Here is a 22,658-nt window from a genome sequence, read left to right on the forward strand (position 1 = left end):
TCATTATGAAAAGTCGTAAATGCAATTAGCATACGTAAGCGTTGGAGTATTTGGCACACATTTGCATTAATGCATATTACAAACATATTCTGCATAAATGTAGACTAATTGTATGCACTTACATATGCATACTACATACATATATATGTATGTATCTTTAGTTGTTTGTGTATATGAAGTATGTATAACGGTTACTCATTTTGCAGCACATAAGCCCTTATTTGCATTTATTGGTAAACTTAGCTTAGCTTTGAGTGTGCACTAATGCTACGCATTAATATTTAGAACAGTCGGCGTCACCGTGACATGTATGACCGACCGGTCGCTACCCAGTGCTTGTAAGAAAAACTTTTTTATTTGGCAAGATACCTTCACGAAATTGTGTACATATTATTGGTTAAGACAGTGCTACAATATCTGAATGACTTGTTCAGATCGGACCACTATAGCATATAGCCGCCGTACAAACTGACTGATCAAAATCAAGTCATTATATAGAAAACTTTTTAGGCTGACAAGTTACCTGCACGAAATTCATCACAGATTATATTCCAAGCCAGTGCTATAATCGCTTAATAAATTGTTCAGATAGGATCACTATAGCATATAGCTGTCATACAAACTGACTGAACGAAATCAAATGCTTATATGGAAAATTTTTTTATTTGACAAGATATCTCCATGAAATTTGGCACAGATTATAACCTAAGACAGTGCTACAATCTCTGAATGATTTGTTCAGATCGGACCACTATAGCATATAGCTGTCATACAAACTGACTGAACGAAATCAAATGCTTATATGGAAAATTTTTTTATTTGACAAGATATCTTCATGAAATTTGGCACAGTTTATAACCTAAGACAGTGCTATAATCGCTTAGTAAATTGTTCAGATCGGACCACTATAGCATATAGCCGCCATACAAACAGACCGTTTGAAATCAAGAAAAGATATTCATATACCTTTTTATGGTAAAAGAAATGCGCCCGTGAAGGATATATGTATGTAATAGTTCGTACCATACTTCCGTTCTAACGAAGAAGTTCCTTAAGCCAGCTTAGACTCACTTGTATTCGTATGTGTGTGTACAAAACGCTACTAAAAATGCATTTCCGCTCCGGCAATACAACGCTGAATAAACAAGTAACACTTCAACTGGAAACCGCAAATAACAAATATGACTATAGAATGACTATAGAACTACATATATATACATGCATATGTAATTATATATACATATATTTACATATAGAGTATGTATATTTATATGTAAAGGGGTGTGCATACAACCATTCAATATATGTAAAATAGTACTAGTAAACAAAATACCACTTAAGAAGGCACAGCATGGATCCAATGGCAATAGCATGCGAGTGTAAATCCATATAGCTATACACATATGTATTGTATGTACGTATGAAGTCTAAATATATATTGTAGAAACATGTTTGGTTACGGAGGTGGACTACCCCAAAGGGTTGGCAGTTGAGTTGCAGCATTGTAGTATTGCAACGAAAAAAATTTATAAAAAAATGAAAACAGGAAGTAAATATGAAAGCAAGGTGTGTAAGAATCTACAATTGTTGTAGTTGATGTTGTTGCTCCTGTTGTAAACGCAGCGGCAGCTCAAGTACAATTCCTTCACTTTTTGCTCATAAACTTTAAATGAAGGCGTAAATTATCGCTCAAGTAGCTGATGAGTTAGACAAGCCAAAGCAAAACTGCCAAGCAAGGGGCGGAAGGAAAAGTGCAAAGCACTCGACTTCAGTGAAAAATGTTGCGGATGAGAATTTACGACTGCAAGAAGTTTGAATTAAAATGTAAGCAGCAGTCAAGTGCCAAGAATTTCATATAGAACGATATTATATGCCAGCATAGGTACGAATGGAGAGTAACATACATATATATGTACATACATATATACATACATACATATGTATGCATACTGTATATATATCTGGTTTTATATACATATAGCAGTGTTGTGAATGACAATGCTGCTAGTAAACGCCACTCTAACATCATTTATGAATGAAAATGTTGCACGGTGTAATCAGAAATTTTGCTAGTTTGTTGTAAAAGTGGCATGTTAATATGCAAAAATGTGTGTTTTTGTGTGTGAAATGCAAGTTATTGGTTTGATTACTCTAAAAATGAATATCTTTTTATTCCTGCATATATTTTTCATCTTATATATTTAAAAAAAAGATGAATACGTAAAAATGTACCACCCTAATGTGTTAATAAATTTTAGAAAAACACGAAAAATGCGCCAAGACATTAATAATCTTCACAGCTACATTTCTTATAGCATAAAGGGTGTAAACAATTTTTTATATTGGTTTGGATCGGTCATTTAGTATGGCAGCTATATAGTGTAGTGATCCGATCTGAAAAATTTTTCGGAGATTGCAGTGATAGATGGAAAACAAGTAAGGAAGGGCTAAGTTCGGGTGTCACCGAACATTTTATACTCTCGCTTGATAAAGTGATAATCGAGATTTCATTATACGTCATTTACATATTTTTCAAATACCGTATTTGTGTGAAGTTTTATTCCGCTATCATCATTGGTTCCTAATGTATATATTATACAGAAAAGGCATCAGATGGAATTCAAAATAGTGTTATATTGGAAGAAGGCGTGGTTGTGAACCGATTTCATCCATATTTCGTACATGTCATCAGGGTGTTAAGAAAATATTATATACCGAATTTCATTGAAATCGGTGTAGTAGTTCCTGAGATATGGTTTTTGGTCCATAAGTGGGCGAGGCCAATGCCCATTTTCAATTTTTAAAAAAAGCCTGCGTGCAGCTTCCTTCGGGCTATTTCTTCCGCAAAATTTAGTGTTTCTGACGTTTTTTGTTAGTCGGTTAACGCACTTTTAGTGATTTTGAACATAACCTTTGAATGGGACCTTTGTATGGTTATTATCCGATTTCTTCCATTTTTGAACTGTATATGGAAATGCCTGAAGGAAACGACTCTTTAGAGTTTGGTTGACATAGCTATAGAAGTTTCCGAGATATGTACAAAAGCTTAGTAGGGCGGGGCCACGCCCACTTTTCCAAAAAAATTACGCCGTCCAAATATGCCCCTCCTCCCTAATGCGATCCTTTGTGCCAAATTTCACTTTAATATCTTTATTTATGGCTTAGGTTTTCGGTTTTCGCCATTTGTGGGCGTGGCAGTGGGACCGATTTTGCCCATCTTCGAACTTAACCTTCTTATGGAGCCAAGAAATACGTGTATCATGATATCTCAATTTTTACTCAAGTTACAGCCTGCACGGATGGACGGACAGACGGACGGACAGACAGACATCCGGATTTCAACTCTACTCGTCACCCTGATCACTTTGGTATATATAACCCTATATCTGACTCTTTTAGTTTTAGGACTTACAAACAACCGTTAAGTGAACAAAACTATAATACTCTCCTTAGCAACTTTGTTGCGAGAGTATAAAAATCAACGGCAAATCTTGTGACGATATATTTTCAAATACAAAAGTTTTCCTTACAAGGACTTGAGTTTAATCGATCAGTTTGTATGGCAGCTATATGCTATCGTGACTGAACATCGTATCTGAACATTATATTAGGATATTATAGTGTTACCTTGGATAATAATCCCTGCTAAATTTGGTGAAGATAAATTGTCAAATAAAAAAATTTTCCATACAAGGACTCGACTTGGAGCGATCAGTTTATATGGCAGCTATATCATAGAGTGCTCCGTTAGTCGTTAGCCGCGGTTTCGACTAATGAGCAGCTTCTTGGGGAGAAAATGACGTTTGCAAAATTTCGGATCGGTATTTCGAAAACTCAGGGACCACATAGTTCACATATCGACAGATAGACGAAACGCTGGTAAATTGTATATACATATGCTTGTAAGGGTTTTCGTCGTATTCTTTTGGGTGTTTCGAACATAACGGCAAACTTACTTCATTTACTTTGCTTAAAATATAAATATTAAAAAAAATTACCACCCTAATGTGTTCAAAAAATTCAATCAATTAAAAAAGTAATATAAACAAAACATATAATTTACTCAAAGAAAGCCAAAAGAAAGTCCTTCAATTTCCTCACTTTTAAAATTAGAATGTGGCAATGAACTTTCTCTGCGATCTATTTTAATCTTTTTAGGAAAAACATTTTAAGTATTCGGCATGCGCCTTTATCCGTGTTCACAAACAAAATCGTTGTGCTTGTCATGTCGGTGTTGAAATGTTGGAAACATATGTTGCTATAAAATGTTGCCAGCACTACACTGTAATTTCAAAATGTACATACATACATGTATGTATACAAATCTCTGGAAGTGTGAACCGTGACTTCTCCTCACACATATATCACATTAGTTTTAACAGCACTTGAGCACTCAAGACATTTGTTTATTATTTACTTTAAAGGCAGAGGTCAAAGATCGCAAGCAAAATGCTTAAATTGAAGAGAGAGACAAGAAAAAGGCACAAAAATGAAAAATTAATGTGAGAAAATGTTTTTGACACAACGAATGTCATATAAATGTATGTAGGTTTTTATAGATAATATACATATATGTATATACATAAAAGTGCATACATACAAACGTATATGCCGCTAATCACACGCAAGATTAAGTGGCATTAAAATTTTATCGTTGCTACTCGCGTTTCAAAAAATACCGACAATAGCTGATTATTTATAAAATATGTACATATGTATGTATAGTTATCATACATACATATTTGTAAGCCCTGCCGGACAGTGGAAATTACATAACAATTTTAAGTACATATTTTTTTAAGTAAATTACGTAACTGTTGGGTAGGTCGATATGAAAATTTCCTTCCCCACACTCACAATACTACCTGACACCAGAATTCGTAATTTTTAAACGGTTTCTAAGTCTTGCTAGCTCTATATATTGTCTGGGTACCTTGAAAACATTCCACAGGAAAGTGCTTATCTCCCAACTTCTATTAAATTATTATCTAACACAATCGTTTATATTTACATTTACTGAATTTCCTACTGGGCGTCTATGCAGATTCGTTTCATAGCAATATTACCGCGCTTTAAGGCTGCGTTTTGTTGATAGCTTATAAAAACATAACAGTATCTACTTATCAGCGGCATTTTATATATTTTTAGCAGTATGTACAGTCCGTTATCGAGGCATAATTTGCATTAAATTATTAAAATACGTAATTTATACGATAAAACCCGAGTGCTAGACATACCAGGTGTCTGAGGAACTTAGATTCAGTAACAAAGCACAACTAACAACTTTAAATTAAAAAGTCTTACTATTTTTTACCCATAGTAAATAAAATAGGCAAAGATATCTGAATTTGTAAGATCTTTAATATGCGAGCTCTAAATGCCTACATAACAAGTCTACAAATTTTCCCAGGAGTGGTACTCCCATCCCGCCTTTTTATCTATTTAAGGCGCCCAATTAACGAGTGTAAATTTAACTATGCATACATACAACAGAAAATATGAATATGTATGTGTATAACCAACAGTGATTTCATACATTTTAATTATTGACACAAATAAACTATTCATACCGCCAAAGAAACATATTTACATTACCCATCGTAGAGATAATCGTACACTCGTATCTTTGACCCATTAAAATGGCTGGTTATGCCTCTCAAGTTGTGACGTTGCAAAAATGCAACATGGCATGTGGGAATGCAGAGCGCACATATACACACACAAACACACTCATACTCATACATAAATAAGTGATAATTGTGATTGTCGTTGTGACTGGGTCAACCGAGACTGTGGCAATTATTGTAATAACAAATGTTTTGGATCTACTATATACACCTGTGTCTATATTTGTTGTTATTTATGATAATATTTTTGTATCTATGACCTTATATACATATGTATATTTAAGCTATAATTACGAATACTATTTGCTAGAAGAAAATTTTGCAATCACAGAACGTCTGGTTCGTAATTTATGCCAATTACATGCTTGAAGCGCCTACAAGTAGACTACAATTTCGTTGCTAATTTTGGATTGGTGTTACAAGTATTAAAGCGGTGGAAAAATTACTTAATTTGGTATGTGCTTTAAAACAAAGCATGTGGTTAACTTTTACACTGCGTAATCCCGATATCACAGCAAAGCCCAAAAATTTAACTTTCGGGATTTAGTAGAACCATTATTTTCAAAAATTGTTTTTAGAATATTATACAGTGTCAATAATATCCTTGCAGAATCCCGAAATGACAGTTTCGGGATCGGGATTTAACTTTCGGGATTTAGTAGAAAATTATTTTTAGACCGAAATTGTCCTAAAACTATTGTACAGCGATTGATCCCTACATAGCCCCGAAATGACAGTTTCGGGTCCGGCATTTTTTTGGGTTTTGTGTTAAAACAACAGTTTAAGATTGTGTATTATTATAAGATTATTTTTATTATACTTTTGCTTGCAAGTGAAGAATGTCAAGATAATAATTTATGACACTTAAATATAAACATTATGCGCTTAAAGGTAGACTACGATTGTGTCGCTAACTTAAATTTTTTGTTACTAAATGCTTAATTTGGGGTGTCAGTTCAGCCAGTGAACAGTTCTTGCGGTTTATTATATATATTACATATATTTATTTAGAATGCTCCGGGATCTCGACATCACAGCGAAACTTAAAAATTGTACTTTCGGGATTTAGTAGAAATTTAGTTTTGTACGAAAATTGTCTTTAAAGTATTCTGCCGTGTTAATAATATTCCGTTAGAGTCCCGAAATTTCGGTTTTGGGTTCGGAATTTTTTCGGGATTGCTTGTTATTTGTACTCCATTAGCATTTTATTGCGCATTATTATTATTTAAATGGAAAATACGATAATGCCCATACTTATCTAAAAAGAAAATCTAAAAATATGTCTATAATCTATTAAGCTTAAGGGCTTGAGTGGCAGATTTAGCCAAAATTTGATTCAGTGTGTTATAATGTTAAATTTCTTAGAAGTACATAAGTGGAAAATATACAGTTTGAGAAATATTTGAATCATTTATATTAGAGAAGCAGTTATTTTTAGTCTACAACCTACTATATAATCAACAACAATTACAATATAATTCAAAACCTATTATATAAGGAACTGGTTTGTATTTGGACAGACAAAAATAGTATTACTATAACCTTAATTTTAATTTGTAGCAATCTGTTTACTATTTACAAGCCCACTTGTGAAGAGATTTGGCCCTCTAGGAATTATAAACACTTTTTAACTTCTAGGGTTATGTGAGTGGACTACTTTTAGATGAATTGATGATAGAGTTGATACATACGTTATCCTTGAAAACGTCAGAAATGTTTTTGGTAAGAAATTTTAGTTCCGAAAACATTTTAAGGAAATTTTTTTGACATATTATTAGTACAAACTTCATTCACTGACATGTCGGGTTTACTTTAAGACCACTCTTAATTCGAAAATATTATTATTATTTTACTAAAATATTTCTTTCTCGCTTACATTTAGCTAAAAAGTTTCATAATATCCACTTCCAATAAAAAATAATTTACAGCTCATATTTCCTACAGGGTTCATGAAACGCGCTCAAAATTCCACTTAATTCAAGTATGCTTATGCGAGCGCATATGTGAGTAGGTAGTTACGCACTGAACTATTTACATATGTAATCATTACAACAAAAACAAATATCCACTTTACAACAACTATTAGATTTATGAATTTCTTAATTAAATGCCATAACGCTTGAATAATTTTCTTCGTTTGCGCGCCAAAATGTGTGTGTGTGTGCTAGTTTGAGTGAATAAAACATACTCACTTCTACTCTTGCATACAAATATGTTGCACTTTTTAGTGTGGAATTCAGCTAATTACGTTTTTTATTTGAAAACTCCGCGGTAATTGCATGCAAATACACTTAAAGAAATAATAATAAAAAATAAATAAAAAAACTTACCAAATTCGGCGCATAACTGCTTTTCACATCATTAACTGTTGGTAATGCAATGGGATTTTTGGCTTTGGGTGAACTGGAAAGAGGAGGAAAGAGAAACGGTTCAAAATGATTGCAACAAAATAGATTAAAATGTGGAAAACATTGCTCTGTTTCATTAGGTACACGCTTACAGCAGAGGTATTTGGCATTATTTTGGTGATTTTCGAGGTAGCATTAGCAAGAAATAAGCATATGAACATGTACATAAGCACACTTATAAATATTTAACTTGCACTGTTTGTAGTTGGAGGCACGAGGCAACAGTAACGAGTTATGACTTGACATATAAAAATAGTTTGAAATCAGCATTTCATGCGGCAAATAATCCTTAAAGCATAGGCAAAAAGGGTTCACATAGAAAATGTTTTTGATTTGGTAGACTGTTCAGGCAAAGGCGCTTTACATATACTATACGGACTTTTTACATATCGTCTTCCTAATTGTAAAAAGAATATATCATAAAAACTTTCGAAATAGAGTTTTATAATTGATTACGATTCACTACATTATATTATATATATTTATATACAAAATCTAAAGCTTCTGCTGTCAAACATAACCAATTTATAGCCAGTATTCAAATTTCGCTTCAATGAGAAAACTTTTTACAGTATTATATATTTTCTTCTCCTGTAACTTTATGAAAAGTTATGTTATGTTACCAATTTACATTTTAGGGGAGAATGTACTGTATATATATATCTAAGTACTGTATCTATACCTTTATAAATATATATTATATTCATATTTCACATATATACTTGATTAAAAACTCATTTTCACCAGTACATTTCCACAAATTTTGGTACACTTAACGCTAAGCGCCAAAATATAGGCCACTATTTTGTACTTTTACAACAAAAATCCAAAATGTATGCTTCTCATTTTTATAGTGTGTAGTTAGGTGCCCAAATGTAGGCTTGTCATTCTTAATTTTTCCCAAAATTTATGTTTTTTTAGGTAATTTTCTTTACAAATTTTAGATACCTCAAGTAAAGCCCGCTTAAATCTTCCCCAATTATGTACCGAAGCCGCTTAAATAACCAATGTTTTTGTGTTGAGTACTCGGTTCGAAGAACTTAAGCGTTATCTTTTACGTACTCGACCCGCCTAAGTACCTTACTGTATGATTTGAACTTATGTTAAAGTTGGTTTTAATTTAAAATTTCAAAAATTATTTTTGTTTTAATTTCTATTATATAAAATTAATATTATATAAGATTTTGGTTGAAAAACTTTACTTTTTTTGGAAAAAATAAATAAATATAAATTTAATTTTTAAATTAAATTTTATATAAATTTAATTTTTTTATTTTCTTATGATTTTTTTTTATGAAAAAATATTTTATTTTTATTTTTATTTTTAATGAAAAAAAACTATTTTTTTTTTTTTTATAAAATATTTTTTTTTTGTATTTGAAATAAATGTAGATAAATTTAATTCTCCAACACAACAGAGTAAATTGCGTTGATATAAAATATCGTGGTTGATGAAAAGCCCATAAAAGTTATAACCTGAAAATTGCTTAGCTAAATCATCGTAAAGAGCTTATTGCAACGGTATTTGTATTTTATAGTTATTATTCGGTAAAGAATTATTTGCATACACCTCGCAACAATATACACACAGAAAATGTAGGTGCCCAGTAGGAAAAGGTTTCGAAGAAAATTACTAAATGAAAACGGAGTTTTTTTGTTGAGCTTTCCGTAACAGTTTCTGGAATTTTGCAAAAATTAACTTTTTGTTTTTTTTAAATTTTTTTTTGGATTTTTTTTTGTATTAAAATTAGTTTAGGCGTACAAAATTTTTTTGTTTAAACGAAGTTTTTAAACAATAATTAAAAAAAATTAAAAGTTTTTTGAACCAACGTTTTATAAAGAAAATTTAAAAATTTTTTTATTTTTTAAATTAAATTCCTATACCTTTAATACTCAAAAAATATTAGTTTAGCTGTTTTATAGTGAACTGAATGTAATTTAGTTACACAATTCTTTATTAATCACTTTCCTTTACACACTCCAACTTCTTCTCATATATTTCCGCACAAGCTTTCCATCAGGGTATTTAGCTTTTATGGTTAAAGGGTAAATGCCGCAAGTCGTAAAGAGTCCAAACAACTTCCGGTAAATTGCCTTCGGCGCAGAGACAGATACACACTCGCATGCCATAAAGTGGACAATAAAATTTAAAGGCACATACATATTTACAAGCTTCAAAGAAAGAGGCTTACACAGTGTTTATTTTTGGAGAGAGAAGGCTTGTAACAAAATATAAATTAATTGAAAGAAACGCAAGAGTGTAGATGTTATTAGCTTGCAACAACTTTTATACAATGTAATTTTGAATTAACTTTATGTTTTTTTATTTGTGTCATAAAGCAATATTTTTTTACGGTTAAATATAATGAAATTTGAAATTAAAAAAACTTTAGTAAAAAAAAAAACTGCTCGGACTGAAAGTTATAAATTTTTTTAATTTAACTGTGGGTTGCAAAAGAGAATGGAAATAGATTTTTATGTTAAAAAAAAATTTTTTAGAAAGAGTATGAATTTTTTCTGGGCCTTGTTTTTGAAGGACTAATATGTGCCGGAAATTAATTTTAAAAGCGTACGGATTCTTTCGAAAGTTTGTGTGTGTCCCAACTTTAATATTTTATGATAATTTACTTTAAATATATGTATATGAGTTATTTTGGAATATCTCGGAAGGATAGCTCTTTCTAAAAATGATAGGTTTGAGTATTTTTACTCAATAAAAATCTGGTACAAAGCCTTCAATCGAGAGATCATTCAAGTCATGCGTTGTTCTGGACGACCTTTGAAAGTCTGCAACTGATGAAAATACTTGAAAATCGTCATGAAGGTGTTAGAGAGACGCCAAGAGAGCTCGTCATCTCTCGCAATCCCGTTTGAATGATTTTAGTGAATATTTTGGTTAAGAAATGCTTCTTGCTCGACTCGTGCCGATAAAGCCGTATCTTTTCCATAAAGGGTATCGTATAAACAGGTCTTTTTGGACACGTTTGATCATGTGGATTCCTATCCCACATTCATGGAGAGCATTATAACTGCCGATGAGATATGATTTATGAATTTGACATGCAAAAACTAGTCAACAAGCGTCGCCAAACTACGCCAAAGCCGCTCAAACCTCAAAGAGAAGCTGACTGTTTTTTCGATATTTGTGGTTTGGTGCATCATGAATTTGCTCCGAAGGGACAGACGGTCAGTAAGGAGTTTTATTTGACCGTATTGAGGCGTTTGTGTGAGAACATTCGTCGAAAACGGCTGGAATTGTGGAAGAACAATTCATGAATTTTACACGATGAAAATGCACTATCGCAACGAACCACGATTTTGACCGCATTTAAAGCCAAAAAACGCAATGAATACCACCGATCAATCATCGTATTCACCCGATTTTTTTTTTGTGATTTTTGCTTTTTCTGCAAACTAAAACCGTTTTCAGTCGATCGAAGAGATAAAACAAAGCCCACTGAAAGAGCTGAAAGCCATCCCATAAATAATTAATTATTTTATAGTTGCATTTTAAAGCTTTGTCAGAGTTGCACTACGCACAGGTTGACTCCGCCTCATATAGATGAATTATTAAATATTTTGTGTTTTATTTAAAATTTCACATCATAGCTTTTCAAACCTCCACATAAGGAATATGTAGACCTTAAACAGGTAACTTTGACCATTATTCAACGTGTGAATTCCAATCCCACAATCATGGAGAGAATTTTAACTGCCGATGAAAGATAAATTTAGGAGTTTGAGAATATCCAAAATTTAAGCCAGAAACGCAATGAATACCATCGATTAACCACCGCATTCACCATATTTGGCTGCGTGTGATATTTTCTTGCTGAAATAGCCGCCCCGAGTCCCAGTTTTCAGTTGATCGCAGATATAAAACAAAACTCGCTGAAGGTGATCCCAAAAAGTGCTTATGAAAATTCTTTCTAGGACTGAAAAAATCGTTGGCATAAGTGTGTTACATCTGATGGGGATTGATTTGGAAGGCGAAAAAATAAATATTGATGATTAATTAAATACTTTGCGTTTTATTAAGAATTTCCGGGTACTTTTTTGTCATAATATATGTCAAAAAAAAAATATACACTTTCGCTCAAAAATATATTGAATTTCAAAATATAAAAAATAAAGGAATATTTACTACAAAACAAATTATTTTTTACAAAAGCAACAACAATTCTGCACACATACATGAGTTAGCGCAAATCACCAGTATAAACTCTGTGCTCAAACAATATTATTTTGTGCGCAATTTCCAGCTGTCGCAAGCCTTTTGCAGGCCAGCAGCAGAGAACAAAGGAATTCCAACATTCCTTACGTGTTAACGCCAAGACAGGACAAGCGGCTAAGTAAATATTAGTGCAGTGAGGAATTTCCGATTCTCGGTATGTACGAAGAATGGTGGGAAAATAGGAAAAAGATGCAAAACTGTTGCGGCACCCACACATATGTATATACAAGAGTACGTGTGCACATATGTGTGTGTGCATTGAAAGTGTGGGAAACGCAGCAAAGCAACTATCCAGCACAAAATGCTTAACAAACAGAGAGAAGTGAGAGAATAATCCGGAAAGGTGCATATCACTAAATATATAAGCACACACTTATATACTAACACAATATAAATATATGTATGTACACATGTATTGTATGTGAGTAGCTGGTAGGTGCAATATGCCTACGTGTTGGCATGCCAGTTCAAAGGACATTTGCTATTTGCATTGACAAGTGAGGCGACGGCGGTGGCGGCGCACCAAAAGCAAATAAGTGAAAATCGTTAATGAACGAAAAAAGTAGGTGTGGCGATAAACGTGTTGCACAGGCTGCTCGGCGGTTATCCTTTTAATGTTTGTGATTTGACTAATTTCCGAGAATTGGAAAGTCCACGAATGCACATATTTTGTAGAAATATTTGTTTGTGTTACGTGCTTGTGTTGCAATAGGTGTGGCATAACCGTAATAATTAATTCAATATTTATTTAGCAAATATGTATGTTTCTATGTATGCTTGACGCTGTGTATCGCGGTGCTGGCGCATACAGTCCTTTTTGAACAAACAGCTGCATATTAAGGCAAATAAGCAGTTATTTTTCGAGAGAATAACAAGAAGAAACTTTAACTTTGGCTGCAGCTAGCTATAACACCATTCCCAAGTGCGTTTCTTATAGCTTAGAAGGGTATAAAAAGATGTTTATCTCGATTTTGATTGGCCAGTTTATATGGCAGCTATATGCTATAGTGATTTGATCTGAACAATATGTTCGGAGATTGTAGTGTCACCTTGGAGAACATTCTGTGCCAAATTTCGTGAAAATGTCTTCTAAAATAATAAAGTTTTCAATACAAGAACTTGATATGGAAAGTTCAGTTTGAAGGGCAGCTATATGCTAAAGTGGTGCGATCGTAATATTATTTGCAGAGATTGTAGCTTGGCTTTGAGCAATAACTCATTCCAAATTTCGTGAAGATATCTACAAATACAGAAGTTTTTCATACAAAGACTGCATTTTGATCGTTCAATTTGTATGGCAGCTATATGCTATAGAAGTCCGATATCGGCGGTTTCGACAAATAAAAAGTTTCTGCGGGAGAAAACATTGTTCCCGAAATTTCAGATCGATTTCTCAAAAACTGAGAAACTAGTTCGCCTAAAAGTATGTTAGGGTGCATGACATTGGGTATGATTGCCGAGAAAACTAGCATTTCAACATTCTAGTACCGAAATATATACTTTTTTGCTATAAACAGCGTGAATGGAGAGAAATGATCGATGCCACAACAAAAAGCGATTTACTAATCTCTACAATGAAACTGAATTCAGGCACGTAGCGATATTAAGAGTCTTTAAATACTTAATCTCTCAAATACTGCAAAAGAAGTATCTTGATTCCCTACGTGTTTAGGCTTAATCAAGTTATTTATTCTAAAGGATGGGCATATGTATATGACCCTTTGGCTGGAAGAATTGGAAGAATTTTTTGTAGCTAATTTATGCTTATCTTTCAAATTCGAAAACCATCTCAATATTTTGAAAATTTCCTCCACACTTTAAGGGCGCGGACACACCAAACAACAATAATTAAAATACCTATGCATGCAAGAAAGAGATGGCATATTTCTTGCGTGTAGATCAGCATGATTTCTAGAAGCAAGATTGAAGAACTGATAGCACGACAAAGTGATTTGATGGTCTGATATAAGAGAAAATTATCAACAGAAAATATTATACACATACATATGTACATACAGGGTGGCTTTCTCTTTTATAACGTCCAGCTGTTAATATTACATAGGTGTGTTCACTAGTTTAAGGGTGAGTTGATTGTTTTCTTTTTGCTTTTAGAAAGCATTTCAAAGTCATGCTAATGCATTTCAAGTGTGGAACGAAATCTAAATATTTTCTGAATGCATGTGGCACATTTGCTGCATTTTTCACAGTGTCAGCTGTTGTTGCAATCACAGTTTCTCGTCACGTGCACGAGCTGTCGACTATAAGTTTTCGATGGCTACTATTTGCCTCCAAAACACCAAACTCCCTTACTGCATTTATAGTATACATATGTAGATACACTATGTGCATTAATATATTTGTATGTGTGTTTGAAAGTAACTGTGAACGGTAGTTGATGACAAAACGACGTGACAATTTGTATTACTTTCATTTGGTCATTCAAAGAATAAGAAAGTGACTCAACTAAAATTTCTTTGTAGTTTCGGAGAGTGAAAATATGCATTCTTACTCATTTATGTAGGTATATAGCATACATAAACATATGTATGTATATACAAATAAATGCATTTATGTGAGTAAATGCGTAACACTTTATTCTTTTGTGGCTTTTTTCATCGATGGGGCTTTCACTTTAAGTGATAAATGCGTTTTCTGCTTAATTAATTAATAATTTATATACATACATATGTATGTACATAGGTATGCTGGTCTGTTTGTCTTTAAAGCCCCTCAGCTCAGCTGTTATACTTGAAATGTGTCTAAAATGATGTTCTTAATCCAAAGACAAGCAATTAATATTGCGAAAGATTATAAAAAACGATTGACGAAATTGATTACTTTACATAAATTCACGCTTTTATACAAATAGATGCAAGGCAACATGTCATCAAAAGAATCGAAATTGAGTTTTTTAATGCTTACGATTCACTCATCATATTTTAATCTTCCGCTATCAGATATAACCAATATATACGCCTGTAAATTTATGAAAAATGATGTTACGTTATTTGTCATTTTAGGTGATCATATATGTATGTATGTACTATTTACAATGGTACTTTCTATAAATTTTTGAAGCAAAATGTCATAGAAAATACTATTATAAAATTCGCTGAAATTCACAAAGCCTCGTATTTGAGCCTAGAATTAGTTTGGTAAGTGAGGTTCTAAGGGTAGGTAATGTTGACAATTTCATTAACATAAGGCCAATTTATTGAAAAAATCTTTTTGGAAACAAATTTTTAGAGAAATCGAATATGTTATCAAAAAAATTAGTAAGAATTTTAATAATAATTTAGTTTTTCAAGTTTCGAAGCTTCTTTTGAGTTGTTAAAAATCTCAAAATCAAATTTTCCAAGTGTCTAAACGTCAATTAAGGAGTAGAGTGGGTAAAATACAGCTTTATCTAAAAAGGGTTTTGACCACCAGAGTATCATAGCTCGATATATTTCATATATATTGATCAATTTTTTATGATCTTGAATACTGAATTTTCCTGTTTAATTTACTTTTCTTAGAAACGTTATATTTAAAGTCCAATTTGTAAGAGCTGAATGATCAAAATGTACTTATGAAAAATAATGAGTTGAGGTAGAGGCGACCGTCTCGCCTTTAAGGACTCGAATTATTGAAAATTCCACTAAATAGATATAAAGTTCTCATAAAGAGTTGTATATACAGTCTTAAAAGAATTATACATGCATTATTTTACTGCAGAAGAGAGTATTAGCTACCAATAACTTGTACGAAATTTTTATAAATATCGACACATGTAGGGATATTTATATACACTCGTCTGATAAAAAAAATTACATATTAAAATTGGTCTAAAATTCTATTGAGAGCATAAATATCAAAATTTGCCACTTAGAGTACTAAATGAAAAGAAAATATCAAACTTGAGGTCTTTTTGAAATTACCAAAAAAAAAAAAATTATATACAACATCTGATCAAATTTGACCCGGACTGACAACAAAAAAATAAATAAAGTGTTCATGTATTTGAATACAAATTTTAATTATCGTCTGCAAAATATCCCGCTACAAGTATGACTACACTTGTCCAATTATCCATGTATGGTACTTTATATAAGCCTCAGGAGGAGTTTCAGCGAATTTTGATATTTACGGTTTCAGTGAATTTTGTATTTTACGGTTTCGGCTCATTTTTTGATGTGCTGAGTCGATTCATAAGTGTTGTTGAGATCCTCTGCTATCTCATTATTGTCAACACGATGACTTTTAAGCACTGTTTCTTTAACTGTTTCGATGTTATCGTCATTAACAGTGATGGATGACTCGCTTGATACACTTTTTGATGACTTCACGACCTTTACTGAATGCTTTTTTGAATGCTAAAATACTTTTGCTAGCGATAAAGTACACTGCCCAAAAAAGTTCTGCATCATTTTCAATTTCGCAGTTATTAAAATTTTTGATAGTGTTCAAAATGTGCTTGGTATTCTTACTGTTGATGGTACTTCTCTTATAGAAAAAGCCGCTCACAAAATGTCTTTGTCTTTCTTTGACATAGACCATTAAGAAAAACTCCGGAATACGAAGAGTTTGAACAAAAATGCTTCAAAAGTGAAAACGTGAACTAAAAAATCTCGAAGCACTCAAAATAAATCAAATTCGTCGAGTTTCAACAAGTTCCAACTCAAGTTTTTATATAATATTTTTTAATTTAATTTAATTTTTTAAGAAATATATTTTCACATTGATTTAATTTATAAATTTATTATATATTTCTAATTTATCAACCACTTAATTCCAATTTTAATTTTTTGGCATTTTACGCCAATAAAAAGTCACCTTTACCGCAATTCATGCAGCAAAAGAATATACTAAACACTTTTGGCATGTTCTTTTGCACCTCGCTTCCAAAAGCCTTGCGTCATATATAATTATATCAACAACTGCATAGAACCAACAAAGTGGCAACATCCTCTTCTTATTAAAGAAAAATAAAGAAAACAAAACCGAAGCCACATTCCAGCTTTAAAAGTGTAACGCGGTGACTATCAACTTATCTTCCCTTCACTTTAAGTTGATTTCCCTACACACATACATACACACACAAACACGCACGCACTCGCTAAACTTACCGCCTTTGCAAAGTGTGCGCTCGGCACAACCAACTTGTCGCTGTTTTGGTTTTTGTTGTTTTATTTGTTGTAGCTGTAGCACTCTTTGGCCGTATTTCCATTCCCTTAACTGTTTCCGGTGCGATGTGCATTTCTGCAACTGTTGCAGCAGCAGTTTTAGTTGTTGACCTCTGGCTGACCATGGCAAAGCAACAGCTGACATGCGATTCGCGCAGCTGCATTTGACAATGACCGTGGCCCTAGAGGAGGGGGGCCTTGGAGGATATCTACGTGCCTTTGTATGTAGATGCGCACTGGCTCAAGCAGAAGCAGTTTGTTGGTTGGTGTAAAATTTTTATTTTAGTTGTTGTTGTTATTTTTTGTTGCAGATACTTTTTGCAGTTATATTGTTGTTGTTGCAATTTTTTGTTGTTGTATTATTATTGTTGTAAATTTGTGTTGTTGTTGTAATTTTTTTGCTGTAAGTTTTTATAGTTGTAAGTTTTGTTGTTGTATTTTTGTTGCAATTTTTGTTGTTGTAATTCCTGAGTTGTTGTATAAATGTTTTTGTTGTTGTAAGGTTTGGTTGTTGTAAATTTTTGTTTTTGCACACTTTGCCACTTTAAATGGCTAAGGTTAAATTTTTTGCACTCTCTTCACCACACTTTTTCACATTTAATTCGCTTTGGCGCGGAGCTCACTTGCACTTTGCCACCAAAGAGCATTTGGAGCTGCAGAAAACGGCTGCCGACACACATTAAACTTATAAAGCTCTGCTGCAGATGTATTTAATTTGTTTTGTAATTGTTAATAACGGTATTAGCTAATTAACAATTAGAGAGGTTGAAGGGAGAAAGGTGAGAGTTAACTGCTTGGCAATTTCTTTGCAATTAGAGCGCATCTTCATTTATGTAAATATGTATATCTACTATGTGTGTAGATATACATATGTATATGTATTTAAAAGTATATAAGCTAACTATTTTTAAAATTCTTCCGTTAATTTGATTTTTTTGTTATTACACTTTTTTTTAAATTATTTTCGCTCACTTTGATGACTCCACTTATATAAATAATAAATATGTATAAGTAAATACATGTATGTATAATATGTTAACTTCTAAAAAACCACACACAATCCACAAATTCGTTTGAATGAAGTGATAAAGCGCGCTGTGACCGGCGTATGCGTACACCCCGACCGGTGTTTAAAATGCAACTGACTCATTTACTAACAGTCAGCCAAAAGCCAAAGGCATGCACATGTACAAACACATACAAACATACACACATAAATATACATAAAACATACATACATATATAAATATATTTCGTTTACTTTTTGAACTCGATTCGTTTCGTTGAGGCTTATCGTTTCGAAATGAACCATTGCCGCCGCCACCAACAACAACAACAACATCAAAACGGCAGGCAGCAACTGAAATGCAGCAAAAGTATCACACACACCCATACATGCATGCTTGTAGTAGCAAAGAACACACATTTGGTGGCCGTGCGCTGGGTCGATCGGTCGGTCCCTCTGTCATTCTTTGGTAGCCGCAGCCGCATGGCATGCAGCGCCAATAAGCAACAGCTGCAATGTCGGCAAGACGGCGCATCTTTTGAGTTATTTTATTTTTTGTGGTTGAGTGAGTGTTTTTTCGGTACAAATACATGCTTATGGTGTTCTTATACATATATTAGGGTGGTGCTTAAGTTTTCCGAACTGTGAGCCATTTATGAATTTGTGAAGTTAAAAAGTTGGAAAATGGGAGCAAAAGTTGTTCTAGTGAGAGTTTTTCGAAGACATGCCTTGTTCTGGACGTCCTTCGACCTCTTCAACTGATGGAAATATTAAAAAAGTGAAGAATATGGTGCTTAAAAATTGAAAATAGAGCTCGACATCTCTCGCTAGTCCGTTCGAATGATTTTCGTGGATATTTTGGGTATGAAACAACTTCTTGCTTGACTCGCTCCGATAAAGCTGAATAACCGAAATGGAGACAAAAAATGAACCGAAACCAAAGAACCACGACAAAGACCGGTCAAAAATCGAAGGATGTCCTTTGTTCTTTTCGAAATTCGTGGTTTGGTACATCAAGAATTTGTTCCGGATGGATAGACGGTCAATAAGGAGTTCTATTTGGCCGTATTGAGTCGTTTGCGTGAGAACATCTGTCGAAAACGGTCGTTGTGGAAGAATACCTTATGAATTTTTCACGATGATAATGCTCCACGGTATCGAGCCATGATTATTACCGAATTTAAAGCCAAAAACACAATGAATACCAGCGTTCAACCATCGTATTCACCAGATTTGGTTCCGTGTGATTTTTTCTTGTTCCCCAAATTGAAATTGTCGCTCAGTACAACCCGTTTTCAAACGATCGAGGAGATAAAACAAAATTCGCTGAAGGCGTTGCAAGCCATTCTCTGGGAATTAGAGGAAAAGACGTGTGAGATTTCTATCCCTCGGGAGCCACATGATAACAGCAAATCATTATAACACCAGAGTTGGATATCACAAATAATATGAATTTACTTCGGAAGTTAGAAAAACAGTACAATATTAAAATACTCCGATTTTTATCACTCTTTTCACATATACCATAAAGCTAATGCACCTCCTTAATGCTGCAAAGCATGAATTCAATTTTACTCAAACTTGCTATCGATCGCAGTACTGCCAAACAGGCACCCTAAATATTATATTGCCGACTTGAGTGAGCTAAAAGTATACATACATTTACATATGAACGTATGCATGAAGGGTGATTTTAAGAATCAAAAATTGAAAATGTAGAAGTCGAGCAGCAAAATATGATGTACTAAGAGCTCATTAAAGTGGGAAAGTATGCCATAAAGGAAATCCATAACAATAAAATTAATGTTTTGATTATTTATGTAATAATATAACGGGACATGTTTGGGTCGACTGTGTCATTTTTATGTATAATTTATTAAGTTTTGTTGTGCGACACGCTTTTATCAGGAAGTTCATAACATTAATAGTTTGGACTTACTTACTGGAAACAAGCGCCACAAGGGAGAGAATAAATAATTTTTTTTAAAATTTTTTTTCTCCAGAAATTTAAAAATAATTTTTTGATTTAATGAAATTTTTATTTAATTTTTTTATTAAATTATCTATTTTTAAGATTTGTTAATTTTTATTTTAAGATCATTTAATTTTATTATTTATTAAATTTTTATATTTATTATTATTTTTTGGTAATTTTACTTTCTGAATATATAAATTGAATTAGTTTTTTTATTTAAGAAAATTTTAATTTATTTTATTTTCTTAATTTTTAAATTTATTTAGTATTTAATATAATATATATTATTTTTTATTTTTATTATTATTCATTTCATTTTATTTTACTTTGTTTTATTTAATTTGTTTTTAATTTTACTATGCTTTGTTTTAATATAATATATTTTTATTCTTTTGGTATATATGTATTATTTATATTTAATTTATATATAATTATTTTTTTTTTTTTTACCAATTTTACTTTCTTCATTTATTCATTGATTCAGTTGTTTTTATATAAATTCAAATTTATTGTACTTTATGTTATATTTTAAATTTATTTAGTATTTGCTATTTAATTGAATATACAATTTTTTGTATTTTTATTTTTGAAAGTTTTTATTTTTCTCTTTTTTCATTTCAATTTTTTTAAGTTTTTAATTTAATAATATTTTCTTTATTTTTTCTTTATTTTATTTTGTTTTATTTTATTTTATTTAATTTATTTTTTCATTATTCATTATTTTATTTTAATTAATATAATTTATTTTATTTTCCTCGATTTTTTAATTGTAATTAATATTTGGTCCTTGAATTTTTTTCACTCAATTGTGCACTCATCTGTGCATACATATCTACATAAATCCCAATGTAGTACATGCAACACTCTTTTACTGAATGTACTATAGGTGCCACAGTATTGCTCAGCATGACCCTATGTCCTCTTTCGGACATATGGTACATACATACATACATACATATGTAATAGGACAGCTGATAACAGCTGCTGTGCAACATGTCCTATCAGTAATCTGTTGCTTCTTGCTGAAAGTAATTTCCTTTTATATTTTCCTTCGTATTAAGGATGCAGCTGCCGAGAAAGACATATGAACAAACAGGCAATACGGACTATAAAGGATCATAAAGGAATGCTGCAGCGTTTCTGTGCCTCAAACACATTTATGTGATTTTTCTTGGAATAAATATTTTCAACAAAGTATTTTTAATAGCCAAAGGCATTAACTATTTCTTGTCGAATTTTTAATCCTTTAAAAATAATTTGAATTTGATAGTGGTAGCAATATGAAGGAGGAGAAAGGGTATTATTTATATTTGTATTAACCAGTTCGTTCACTAATTTTAAATTCACTGAAAGTTGGTGCAGGGCGAATAGAACAAGCTACGTTTATAATACTGCAATACGAGTAAAAGCTTAATCGAGTAGAGTAAAAAAAAGAGGAGGAGTAATTAGAAAGAAGTATTTACTTCACTCTTTTGTATTAAAATTAGATAACCTTGTTGTTGCTTTGATATGGAATGAATTTTGCCTTTAAAACCTTATCCCTCCTTTATCGTAATAAAAGCAAATTTTTGCATCGATATGTGGCAATGGATGAAACATGGCTCCAACATTTTACTTCGAAGTCATCCGTCAGCCAGCAGTCGGCTGGCAAAGTTATGTAGTCTGTACTTCGGCATGTGCATGGAATAGTTTATAAGGCCTACCTTAAAAAGGCGATGACCATTATCAGCGAATACTAAATAGCGTTATTGGACCTTTTGAAGGACGAAATCGCCAAAAAAACGGCCGCATTTGAAAAAAACGAAAGTGCTGTTTCACCAAGGCAAAACACCGTGTCACAAGGCAGTGAAAACAATGGCAAAAATCCATGAATTGGGCTTCGAGTTGTTTCCACGTGCACCGTATTCTCCAGATCAGGTCTCAAGCGATTATTTTCTGTTCTCAGGTCTCAAAAAAATGCTCGCTGGGAAGAAATTTTCGTCAAATGAAGAGGTGATCGCCGAAACTGAAGAAAAGACCCAATTGTACTAAAAAGATGGTATCGAAAAGTGGGACGGTCACTATAATCAGTGTATCTCCGTTGAAAATAATAACTAGTTTTGCCAGAAAAAAAATTTTACTATGATAGGCCGACGACATTTCAATTGACGCGTTAGTTAAAATGGCAGAAAGATTTATCTAAATATGGAGTACTAAAACAAAAAGTCATGAAATTCCAATAGCCGAGATTATAACTTCTTCTT

At 32.4% G+C, this 22,658-nt stretch overlaps 1 protein-coding gene across 1 annotated transcript in view; it reads right to left on the minus strand.

Annotated features, from left to right (window-relative positions):
- The window catches only part of LOC120776533, a 324,462-nt gene that overhangs the window by 23,383 nt on the left and 278,421 nt on the right, over positions 1 to 22,658 (minus strand). The window contains 1 exon segment of the mRNA XM_040107267.1: positions 7,958 to 8,030. Within this exon segment, the coding sequence (XP_039963201.1) occupies positions 7,958 to 8,030 (73 nt within the window).

Source organism: Bactrocera tryoni, chromosome 5, assembly GCF_016617805.1.
Source record: "Bactrocera tryoni isolate S06 chromosome 5, CSIRO_BtryS06_freeze2, whole genome shotgun sequence".
In the NCBI taxonomy this organism is placed as follows: Eukaryota; Metazoa; Arthropoda; class Insecta; order Diptera; family Tephritidae; genus Bactrocera; species Bactrocera tryoni.